The 12509-nt window shown below is 32.6% G+C and overlaps 1 protein-coding gene across 2 annotated transcripts in view; it reads left to right on the forward strand.

Annotated features, from left to right (window-relative positions):
• The window catches only part of LOC111714334 (solute carrier family 23 member 2), a 48945-nt gene extending 36813 nt beyond the window's left edge, over positions 1-12132 (forward strand). For both annotated transcript variants that reach the window (XM_023489416.1, XM_023489417.1), the window contains 7 exons: positions 911-1028; positions 2209-2248; positions 6380-6457; positions 6875-6941; positions 10094-10178; positions 11272-11353; positions 11863-12132. In XM_023489416.1, the coding sequence (XP_023345184.1) occupies positions 911-1028; positions 2209-2248; positions 6380-6457; positions 6875-6941; positions 10094-10178; positions 11272-11353; positions 11863-11940 (548 nt within the window). In that variant the 3' untranslated portion in view covers positions 11941-12132. The remainder of the gene's footprint in view (positions 1-910; positions 1029-2208; positions 2249-6379; positions 6458-6874; positions 6942-10093; positions 10179-11271; positions 11354-11862) is intronic.
• Positions 12133-12509: the final 377 nt, after the last annotated feature.

A 12509-nucleotide genomic window follows, 5' to 3' on the forward strand; every position in this document is an offset into this window, starting at 1 on the left:
TAATCATCCAGAACAAAAAATTTTATCAAAATTAAACTTTTTTAGGTTTATTGGACGTTTTAAACAAAATGCAAAAAAAATCATTTCTGACACCCCTGGGCTTAGTACGCCAATATAATTCACCAAAACCATACTGCAGTCCTTCAATTATCATACAGGGAAATTTTCATCTTTCTAAACATCCAAACGAAAGATTTGACAGGTTCTTTAAGTATTTAATTTAATATTTGAAAGTTTACTAAATACATTTTATTTCAAAATCACCTAAATGTTTTTTGATAAAACTGATTGAACGAAAGAACTACGAACTTTCTAATTCCATTATCTTTGCAACCTGATCCGCAGTGGACACTTTTGAATTTTAATCCGAGTCTGCTTGATCTCTTGGTTTCGGGTATCCACAATTTCTCTGTTCTCTCATTGGTTGAACACAAAATTCTCAAGCTTCTGATTGGCACTTAGCGGGATATCAAAGAAAGATTAATTTAATCTGTAGATTAACAAAAGATCAAGATCAAGCATTGATCTCGATATCCACAATAGTTCCCAGCTCAGGTTGCACAGATATAGGGATAAAATTCTAGAGTTTGCGGTTTCTTTACTATTTTTTAATTTTTGAGCACTGTAAGCATTATTCAAGTGATCCTCCATTTAAAGATGTCAATGCACGATTTGCAACGGTACCCTTAGAAGCATTGTCTGATCAAGGATGAATGAGAAATCCATTTTTTGTTTATTTTCATTTGTGGTTTTACTGTAAAGTGACTTGCTTATAAAAAAACACAATGGATAAATTCAGAGAAAAAAAGATGTTATCTTTCGCAACTATGATCAGATCAAGCTCTCAAGGGTAACGTTGTTAATCCCGGTACTTCTATCTTGGCATGCAGTCCCTTTAATCCGTATCTAGGTGCGTTTTTCCTGACTATCCCCAGTCCTATAGTTGGAGGGATCTTCTGTGTAATGTTTGGAATGATAACAGCTGTTGGTCTTTCAAACCTTCAGTTCGTGGATTTAAACTCATCCAGGTATATTATACAACAGCTGTTGGTCTTTCAAACCTTCAGTTCGTGGATTTAAACTCATCCAGGTATATTATACAACAGCTGTTGGTCTTTNATAAAATGATTGAAAATCATTATGATTATTCAGTGATTTCTGCCTAAATGCAAAACTTACTTCATAAAAAAAAAATTTAATCATTTCTATTGACAGGTTTGTTGACAGGTTTGACAGGTTTGTTGACAGGTTTGACAGGTTTGTTGACAGGTTTGACAGGTTTGTTGACAGGTTTGACAGGTTTAACAGGTTTGACGTATATTATACAACAGCTGTTGGTCTTTCAAACCTTCAGTTCGTGGATTTAAACTCGTCCAGGTATATTATACAACAGCTGTTGGTCTTTGTAGGTAATCCTGCACTGCTACAATGGTCGGCGTGTATATCAAAACAATAAAGACGACTTTTCTATTTATTACTAAAAATATTTTTTCAAATTACATCTTTACACAGAGAGGCTGTTTGAAAGTTTGGTAGAAATCAAAACTTAAAATTTAAAGTTATTGTATTGATATATAAGACGAGGACTGCAGTATAACAACCTTTTTTTCAAAGTATCAAACAATCAAAAACATTTCGATATTTCAAACAATTTTTTAGATATTCTGAAAAGAATGATAGGGATATTTCACAAATATTTGACTTTTTGAACGAAATGTTCATTATTTCAAAATTCTTTTGGCAGGTTCGATATTATAAATAAAATGTTATACATATACAAGGATGTAAGGCAAGGAAAGTCATTTCAGAAGTGTACACATCTTTAGTACTGTAGTGTACTGTCTCTGGGCGCTAATGTAAACACAAGACGGATGTCGAAGCCTGACATGGGATCCATCATTCACATAAAAAATCAATGAAATATTCTGGTCATAGAAAATTATTATGTGAATTATTAAAATTATCAAAATTTAATGCTTTTAACCTCCTCGGACACTAAACGAACACTGATGCATCTATTATTGTTTACAAATTCCGCCCAGAGAGAACTGGTTTCAATATGTACACAGAGTATACACAACCGCAATTGACTTTCCTTGCCTTACATTCTTGTACATATATATCTTCTATCAGTTTTTTCTATTTTTTATATAATGTGTATATATATATATATATATATTGAAAATAACTAGCTTTAACTTATTTCAGAAATCTGTTTGTTCTCGGTTTTCCTATTTTCTTCTCGTTGGTAAGCTCCGGATACTATACTAAATCCAATGAGGGAGGGAATGCACACCGCACCCATTTTTCCTCAAAACCGCAAATGACAACAAACTCGGGACTTAATTGCATTAAAAAAATTTATTTAAAACACAGAAATAATGCCGAACGAGAAGATGAGTTTAAGATGTTTGTGGTCCGGACGAAAAACAGTTTCAGTCTTTACGCTATTACGAGGAGATGAGTTTGAGATGTTTGTGGTCCGGAAGAAAAACAGGTTCGGTACGCCTTCCCTCCCTCATCTAATACATTGATTGTCCAAGCTATAAGTCTAATATTATTACTTAGAAAGGATTTCGTAACATTTTAAAAATGCTCTTTTAATAGTATTTCCAATAGGAGAAAAATATGTTTTTCATTGTTTAAGTTTTAAATGTTACATTGCGAAAAATATGTATTTAAAGGATTGGGGGGGGGGGGGGGGCATATATGCACAATACAAACTGTTTCATTTCTTACAACTGTTTTGTTGCGCAACACAACTATACTTATTTCTTAATTATATACTAAAGTTTAGAATTTGGATTTTTTGGCTCCCTAAATCCGGATTTGCATCCATGGAGGATTGGAGCAATTTTTCACTATTGGATTGGGTCCTCATTTCCTAATTATAATAAAATTGATTCTAACTTCTATATACGACAATTCAAGAGTTATAATTTGAACATTGTCGTTCTTAGCTGTTCACTTAGTTTAAAGGGAGTTTAGATGGAGTTTATGGTTATAAATGGACAAGCTTTATTAGATGTTTCTTATGACGAGCATTCACAATTTCGAACCTAAAACTATCACTGTTAGGTATTTTCAGATAGACATTTTCCCAAGAGCAACTTCCCAAGTAACAATTCCCAAGTCAGAATTTCCAAAGTGGCAACTTCCCAACGGTAAGGCCTGATTAGGCGCCGAAGGCTGCAATGGGTTCCAAGCGCTACGGCTAGGATGGGCTACGGGTCCGAGAGCTGCGGATAGAACAGACTTGGGAAGTTGCCGCTTGGGAAATTGCAGATTTGGTAAGTTGCCACTTGGGAAAAAGCCTTTAGGAAAGTCCCTAATATGCAGAAAACTGTGGTAAAGGAAGACGACTTATAAACTCAAATTTAGTAAATTTAGTTCAATAAACATAAACACAGTACTAAGCAGACAGATAAATTTCACTTAACCATAAGTTAGTGTTTAAGCCTTTGGTTTGTCAATAATTTGTCACATAACAACAGCTTGCTAAAAATGCCGTCTTCCTATTCCACAATTATCACTGTACCTAAAAGTTAACGAACAGATAGAAAAAATTCTTAAACTTGAATACTGACAAATGGTGCCATGAGAAAAACAATTACTTTTAAATGTTTTGTTATATTGGCATAATTTACCTTTGCAAAATTCCTTTTTACAACTTGATGGGGAAACTATTGTTAGATTAGCTTATTTTCATACTTTTAGGATTGTTAAAGGGACTGAGGACGTGTTTCAAGTGACCTTTATTTTCGTCCGTTTTCTAAAAAAATGAAAATATTTTTCGCGAAATTTTTGCCCTTTTTCTCGAAATTTTCGCATTTTTTCGCGTAACAGATCTCAGAGAAATTTCGCTAATAAAGCGAAAATTTACGCATTTTTCGCGAGCGAACGAAATGCAAAAATATGCGAAAATTTTCGCGAAACGATTTTTCCTTTTTGCTGCAAACCCTACACGCCTACAGCCAGGCCCATCAAAACGAATGGGTATTTCAGACAAACCTGATTTTTGCCAAAAAAGAGAAATATATTTTCATCTAAATATAAAATGATTGAAAATCATTATGATTATTCAGTGATTTCTGCCTAAATGCAAAACTTACTTCATAAAAAAAAAATTTAATCATTTCTATTGACAGGTTTGTTGACAGGTTTGACAGGTTTGTTGACAGGTTTGACAGGTTTGTTGACAGGTTTGACAGGTTTGTTGACAGGTTTGACAGGTTTAACAGGTTTGACAGGTTTGACAGGTTTGACAGGTTTGGAAAATTTTAAATATTTTTTTTTCGTTGAGGTTGCGTGATTAAATTAAGGGATAAAACGTCACCATTTAGGTTTTATTTTTGTAGGAAATATTATAAATCAATAGTTCGTCGTACACACTTATATACCAGAATAGAGGATTGTCTTTCTCCAGATAAAACTTGAAATTTAACAATTTCAAAAATAAAGGATGAGTTTTAATGTAAATATTTAGCATTTTGTGTTTTTATAAAAAGTAAAGAAGTAATGACCATGAACGACATTATGAAAATTTTCCAAAAAAATCTTTTTCATTATCCTTAGATTTTCTATTTTGGTGTTATTTTTTTTAATAAACACTTCTATCAATAAGTCACCAACCTAGGCCTTCGTCAGAAATCAGGCAATTTCCAAGAAATATTAAAAAATATTTCTCATTAAAAACATTAATTATTTGACTTTGCAAACATTTGTCTGCCCTCTGCAGTCATTTTGCGAGACTTTTAATAACTAAGTTTATTATTTGCTTTTATGTTTAGGAACGGTAATGATTAAGTACAGGGTGTCCCAAAAAACATGGGAATTCAGTGACGAATTCGATGTCGTCTTTGTTATGAATTAGCATTGTAATACCTAATTTAAAAAGCCATAATATTATTATGTCTGCTGGAGTTTATTGTATGAAAAGGGTAAAAGACTGCAAAGATGTGTCTATTATGTCTCCGCATGATAAACAGTGAAGACGGACAAGTTTACTCTGTTTGTATATACTGCAATTTGCTTGTTTTTCTAAGTACAACCGTATGCAGTCAAAACATAAACAAACAAAATGTGAACATAGCAGACAAAACTCTTACAGATGATAGCTTTCTTAGTAGGTATCACTATACTAAATCAAAGAATTATTTGAAAAGACCTAAAAATATTGCAATAAAAGAAATTGAAAATCGTTCAAAGAATTCTAGAAGGGGCGATTTAATTTTCAAAGAAATTACTACATTAGGCAAAAAAACAATTACAACATATTAAAGATAACTTTGAATAAAATATTTAACCGATTACAGCTTTCCTACAGTCAAGGAACTATATACAGGAACGCCCAACTCAGATAAACATATATTATGTACTGTACACTTTGGGAGGAATGTAAACAAACCCAGTGCCCCCACAGAAGTTGAAGGAAAAGGACTAAAGCTCTGATGTGATATTACAGTCCAATAAAAAACAAGTTAATATATCAAGTTAGAGTGAATTCCACCTGGTTTTTGGCTTTCTGGTCAATATGGAAATACAATAGCAATATATTCTTATTCAACCCCTTAGGCCCTTTTCCCTCAAAAACGATGCGCTGCCCCTGAATTCTTTGTTTTGATCTCCTCCCACTGCAGTACACAGATTTGACGCATGTGATATTGCGGTTCCTGGTCTATATATTTCTTGCCTATACAGTGAATCCCAGATATATGAATACAAAGCAAGAGTTTTTTATAATGTCGTATTACATATTTAAGATCAAATGCCGCGGAAAAATGAGTTTAATATTAATATATCAATTGCATTCATATTTCAGGGCTATTAATTTACCTTGAATTAAAAATAAAAGAAGTTTCTTTAGAATTATACATTATACAAAACTCTTGCTATGTATTTATATATCTGGGATTCACTGTAGAAGAAATCAACATGTATTAAATCAAAAATCATTTATAAGTCGATCTTGAAATCGCCACTTATTGGGAGTAAGATTTAAAGAAAGTTTAAAAAATGAAATTATTCTGAAACTCATCTTAAAATCATTTATTAATAGTTTATTAATGTTTGAGGAAAAACAGATAAAAAATTGAATACCAATTTAGTAACTCGCTGATCCTTATTGGTCCAACTTTAATGGCAAAAATTGATATATTTTAAATCCGTAAAGTTAATATGTTATAAATAAAAAAGATAACAAACTACATTTTAAAAATTCCAAACTAGATATTTTGCATTAACTGTTGTAAGTTAATGTTCTCTAGGGAAAGCTTGTAAATCCAAAACGATCCAAAAGGCATCACTTAGTACCAATGTTTATTGGGACACCCTGACGGAATAACTATTTTACATAAACTTTGACTAGTCTTTTATCAAGATGTTACCGGAATGGGTGAAGAAAAATGACGAAAATTTAGAGTTTACAGGCAATTCTGAGCTGGATCAAATAATCAAGGTATGTAGCAACCAGTAATGTACAGAGAGCTCCGTTTTATAAATATTCAGCATAAACACTTTTCAAAGAATTTACACTTTTCAGAGAATTTACAAGATTTAAAATCCTACGTACTTCAAAATTGCTTTTATTAAATCATTCAAAAATTTTACTCTAACGAAAGACATATATGAAACGATAACAAAATACGTTTTTTTTGGATTCCGTTTTAAAAAAATAGTTTTGTTAAATATTTTAGATCGTTGAAAAAATTCGCAAAATGTAAAAAAACCTGAATTATTAAGAATAACATTTTGCCTGAATAAATCAGATTTTTATGAAGCTCTTTAACCGTCGAAAACCCCCTAAATGTCTGAAAACGGATCGCAAAATGATGCCCATTGGAAATCATTTTTTTCTAAAAAAACTGTTCCCTAGGTGCTACTTTCAACTCATATGTTTGTTGGAGGAGTTCTGGGATTCTTCCTTGATAATACTGTTCCAGGTAACCAGGGGCGGATACAGGGGGGGGGGGGCGGGGGACATTCGCCCCCCCCCCTGAATTTAGAATTTTTTGTTCCTATTTTCAGAATAGCTTCTCAATAGCATGCTTAATTGAGAAAGAAACCCTAGTGAAAAACAGGAAAAATATCTGTCTTAATAAACTATAATGTGTGAAAAGTTAAAAATCTAGTTTTTTAGTCTTAAGTCATTAATTTTGACTCTTTTTGCGTCTTTTTAGTCAAAAATATTTTCCCCTGCGGCGCGATTTTTTGGTCCTAATTATGAATTATTTTGTTCCTTAAAAATCTTGCCCCCCCCCTCACTTAAATCCTGTATCCGCCCCTGCAGGTAACATGTATGTCTCTCTTATGTGCGTCCTCATTTTTCGTCATCATTTGTGCGTCCTCTTTCGTCCTTCACGATTAAAGGGTCCGGAAAGTGAGTCCTCTTTTTCAATAAATATGGTTGAAAAAAGGGTATATACACTGATAAACTTAATACCCAAAACTCTTGTCTTGAGATTTCCGAAGTGTGGTCTCTTTTTTAGTCATTTTATTATCTTAAGAATTGTCTCATTTCAAAAATCAAATACTTCAGGATTTCTGGATTACCCTTTTATTCACTTAAAATACGATTGGAACATTCTAAAAATTAACACAATAATTCAAATTGGTGTTTAAAAGTTATTGAAGTTATTCTCTGATCTCTGATTGGTCGATATCTATTTGCCATTGATGGTGTGGTTTTCTTATCAGTGAAGGGAGTTGAATTCCAATCCACAAGTATCGTAATAACAACATCGTTTATTTTTCTGTTCAAATTTAACTTTCCCTTATTTATTTTCTATTTTCTCCGTCCGCTAAGGAGAAAATAATTTGACTAATAAAATTATAACTTTACTATTCTTATCAAATTTACATGGAATTTAGTTGTGTCCATACAATACATAATGGGGTCGCAAACTGCTTGTTAAAATATTTTTGTGAAGATAAAAGGTTTTTGTGAATTGTAACTGTATTTTGACAGCTATTGTCAGAAAGCTCGCGTAATTGTTAATAAACTAATTTCTCAAATTAATTTAACAGAATTCTGAATTCTTCTGTAACTATTACGATAAAATACAAAGGTGACTCAAGAAGAATGAAAAGTGAGACATTTTTAAAGGAATTGTTCACAAAAAAGGGGGTATAGGGAAACATTTTCTAGTATTAATTTCTCTCTACAGAAAGATCAGGGAACTATGGCACAATTTTTTTTCATATTGTGATCAACTTCAAGTTCTTTTTAAAGTTATGTAATTTTGCGGACGGGCTTCACAGCTTTTATAGCGTTAAAGTGGAATGAACCCTAAAGGAATTGAGTCTTTTCCACAAACTTGAATTTTTAAACCTCTAAATCATTTCAACCTAAATAGCGTAATCCTTTGATATTTCAAACTTAGACTATTTGATCTAACAGAATGCATAGTTTGAAATATCTAAGGTCTATGACATTTGGTTGAGAAGATATAAAAATTAGAAAATAAGATTTTGTTGCAAAGACTCATTTCCTTTTTGGGAAAATTTTATAATCTCTACATGGTGTATTTAAAGTTTCGAACTTAAAAAATTAACATTAATACAAAAATTGATTCAATCATTGGAATCCTTATTTCAATTTGTGTGTTCCGGCAGTCTTTGACCTTTGGTTGTCAAGATTTAGAAACACTGAAAAATGGGACATGTTGGGTTTCAAATCACAGAAATCAGAAGCTTTAATTCCACTGTGAGGCCTATTTTTGGAATTAGATGACACTAAATGATCATTGACCACAGGATAGGAATAATTTCTGAAGTCGAAATATAAAATGGGTTATGTTATGTTTAGGATCGAATTGAGATTTTTGGGAACATATTTGCCTTTTTTGTGTATCTATCAGGCCCGTAACCAGGGGGGGGGTGCAAAGGTGCAGGTGCACCCCCCTTTCTTCTGAAAGGGGGGTGCAATGACGAATTTTACCCCCCCCCCCCCCCGTCCCATATAAAATTAATTGTTTCTCATAATTTTCTAAAATCTAGTTACCAATAATATAGCTCAAGCCCGAGTTGATTCCCTTCCCAAATCAAATTATAATCTTATTGTGTTTTACTCATTATAATAGCCATTTTTTGGAGTTTCAAAAACATTATTTTAAGCGAGGATATTTGTCATTTTTAGTCAAAGCAGAAGGGTTTTTTGGAGTACTCAAAAATTTACCAAGAATTTCTTAATGTCTAAATGTCAATAAATAAACTCTTATGAACAAAATATTAGAAATTTTATATTTTATTCATCTTCATAATATCATAATGAGGCCGAGGGACAAGAAGCCTTGATTTTAAATAATGATTTTTTTCCTTAAGCTAAAGTACCATTCATTTATTTTTTATGTATATTGTTTATGTAAGCTGAAAAGTTTCAGACACTAAAATGTAACCCTTAAAAGCTTAAAAACACTTTAGTTAGTTAGTCTTTATAGCGTATGTAATAAAGAAAACCATATACCACTGTAAAAACAAACCAAGCATTGCTTTAAAAAAAAAAAATTTCGCCTGGTATCTATAATAAAATTAGGATTTAATAGATTATTTAATCAATTATTATCAAATTGTTTATGTAAAATTGATAACTCCTCTGTATGTACATGGATACTTGTAAATAAATTTTATGTTTTTACTTACAGTGATAACCAGAAAACAACAGAACAGGAAGACGACATGAAAGCAGTACTTTAGTGTATTAGATAATGTTACAAAGCAAATAGTTTTACTAAATCACTAGAAACTAATTAAACCCCTGGTGTTTATACTTTTTCTGAGAGGTTTTTCACCCGGTTCATTTAACCCATAACTTATCAGATCCTTAATTCAAAATAAGACTGAGATGTATATGTTTAGCAGTAACCCGTCCACAGGCTGATGATGAAGAACACTTCTAAGGCCGACTACGAAAGTAGAACATTTCTTTTCAAATCAAATCACTAACTTATCTAAATGGGCCTGATTTCACTGCACAATTGCTGTGTCTCATGCTTATCGGACTTTTTAACGTTATAACTTGATTCTAAAAGTCTTCTTCCTATTTTATAGTTGTCTGGTTATATCATTGTATATTAGTAAGTGATGTCATTTTCAGGTACTAGAGAAGAGCGTGGATTAGTTGCTTGGGAGGATCAACATGATGGGGAAGATTCTGCCGGAGCTCAGAGTAAAACTGACAGGTTCGAATTTGAGAACACAATATTAAAATTGAATTTGTCACAAATATAGGGAAGCTAGTCCAAAAACTTTCTTGGGGGGGGGGGGTGCCACTCGATGAATTTTAATAGGGTCATGTTACATACTGTCCTCCGAATTCCAGTAAGAAGCCTCTAAAAAGGGGGGGGGTAAAGGGAGGACCTCCCCCCCATGGAAAAATTAGAGGCACAAGAAAAGAAACCAGGTAACTGGCCTTTTAATTTGATTTTTAAGTATAGATAAAAAAAAATTTCCCTGGGGCGCCACTTTATCACTGTAAACTAAGAATTTTTACAAAAATATAAAAAATACAAATTTGTTACACATAATTTAATATTTCCACCACCACCCCTGAAGATATTGTAGGTCGTCCCTGGATCCAGTTTTTATTTCTGAAGAGGGTAAGGATAGATTTTAGGGAGGGAAGGAAGGCCAGCCACAACAATTTCTCGTCCGAGCCACAATCTCCTCATTTTCTCGTCCGAGCCACCTCGAAATCCTCGTCCTTCGCTTATTATGTGTTATTAAGTTTCTAAATCTTGAAGATAAAGCTATCTTTTAAAAATCAGGCCACGTTAGGGCATAAATTATGGATAGACTAAAGTATTGCAATGCTTAAACATGTTGAAATCTTCAAATCCGTGAGAATGATGTTAAACTTTTTTTAAGTAAAACTTAAATCTCTTCTGCCTCCGTAATGGCAAACCTTCGTGATACAAAAAAATAGAAAAACATTTGGCATAACTCTCCCTGTAATTTTCCCCATGGAACCACCCGAAAAAATGCTACGGTTTTTGCTACAATTAACAAAAAAATTAAAGTTCTATAAACTTGGAGTAATTTGCGGCATTCTATACATAGATTATCTGTAAATGCGCGTAAAAAAGGTGAATATTTATAGGACATTGCACTCAAAAACTTTAATTATATTTAAAGTATTTTTTTGATTTACAAAAATAATTAATATTTAGTTTATGCTCTAGCGTGACCCGTTTCTTGAAAATTTAAATAATTTAAATCATGAAACCTCAAGTTTCAGACGCTTAAAAAAGTTCAATTTTAACGAATAAATTTTAGGTGTTATGATCTTCCTGTTGGCATGGTTTGGCTGCGTAAACAGAAATGGGCTGAATATGTTCCATTCCTTCCTACCTTCCAGGTTATTAATCCTTTCCTTCCTACCTTCCAGGTTATTAATCTTTGCTTCCTACCTTCCAGGTTATACCAATCCTTTCCTTCCTACCTTCCAGGTTATTAATCCTTTCCTTCTTACCTTCCAGGTTATTTATCCTTTCCTTCCAGGTTGTATTAATCACTTATACTTCTTACCTTCCAGGTTTTTTATCCCTTACCTTGTATACAGACTAGGGCTACTTAATCCTTAATTACCTTCCTAAATATCCCTGTATAAATTATTACATCGTACTCCCTGAAAACCATTTCAGTTTTCACAATTCATTAATGAGGTAAAAGGCATCTCACATAATTTTTGCACCCGAGCTTCATTCTTCTCATTTTTGAATCCGAATCACATTCTCCTCAATTAGGCATCCGAGCCCCATTCTCATCACTTTTGCATCCGAGCCACATTCTTAACATGAGCAAAATTCTCATCATTTTCTCCAAGCCACTTCTACCTCATGATAAATTTATAGTAATTTATTTTAGGAGAAAAAGTTGTCTATGACGCGACCAAAATGGTGCAAAAGAAGAAATGGAAAGTGGAACTGCAGAGTAAAAAAATAAAAAATAAAATTCAATAACCATTAAAGAACATTCTACAGATTACTAGGACGGAACACAAGGATTGATGGTCTATCTATATTTTATCTGTGTAATTTTATATTAAATTAACCTTGGAAAGCGGAGAAGTAGAATGATAAAGTGACAATGTTCAAAGAAATAAATTAAAGCCATATGGAGGTTTATAAACAAGAACTAATCGTATTTTGCCATTATTTTAGTAACCTATTATTGAAACAAGTCTTTAATGTCACACTGAATTGTGCATTTGTCTAAACGTTTTATTTTAAAATACAAAAAGCGAGATTTCAAGTGACCCTCCATGGAAAGATGGCAATACCCGATTCACGACGGTACCCTTGAAACCTTTATCAGAATGTAGAAAATATTGTAGTTTTCTAGTTTTAAAAGTGTTTAATTCTGTAAATTCATTTATGTTGTGCTGCTTTTTAAATACGCAAGTTACTTTTATAAAGACTTTACGCTTACAGTCTCTTTAAAAAGTAGATACGCAATATTAGAGAAAGTCTTTTTGACACATTGTATCCCACATCATATTGGATCGCTCATGG

The sequence above is a fragment of the Eurytemora carolleeae genome, unplaced genomic scaffold (genome assembly GCF_000591075.1).
Source record: "Eurytemora carolleeae unplaced genomic scaffold, Eaff_2.0 scaffold1541, whole genome shotgun sequence".
Lineage (NCBI taxonomy): Eukaryota > Metazoa > Arthropoda > Copepoda > Calanoida > Temoridae > Eurytemora > Eurytemora carolleeae.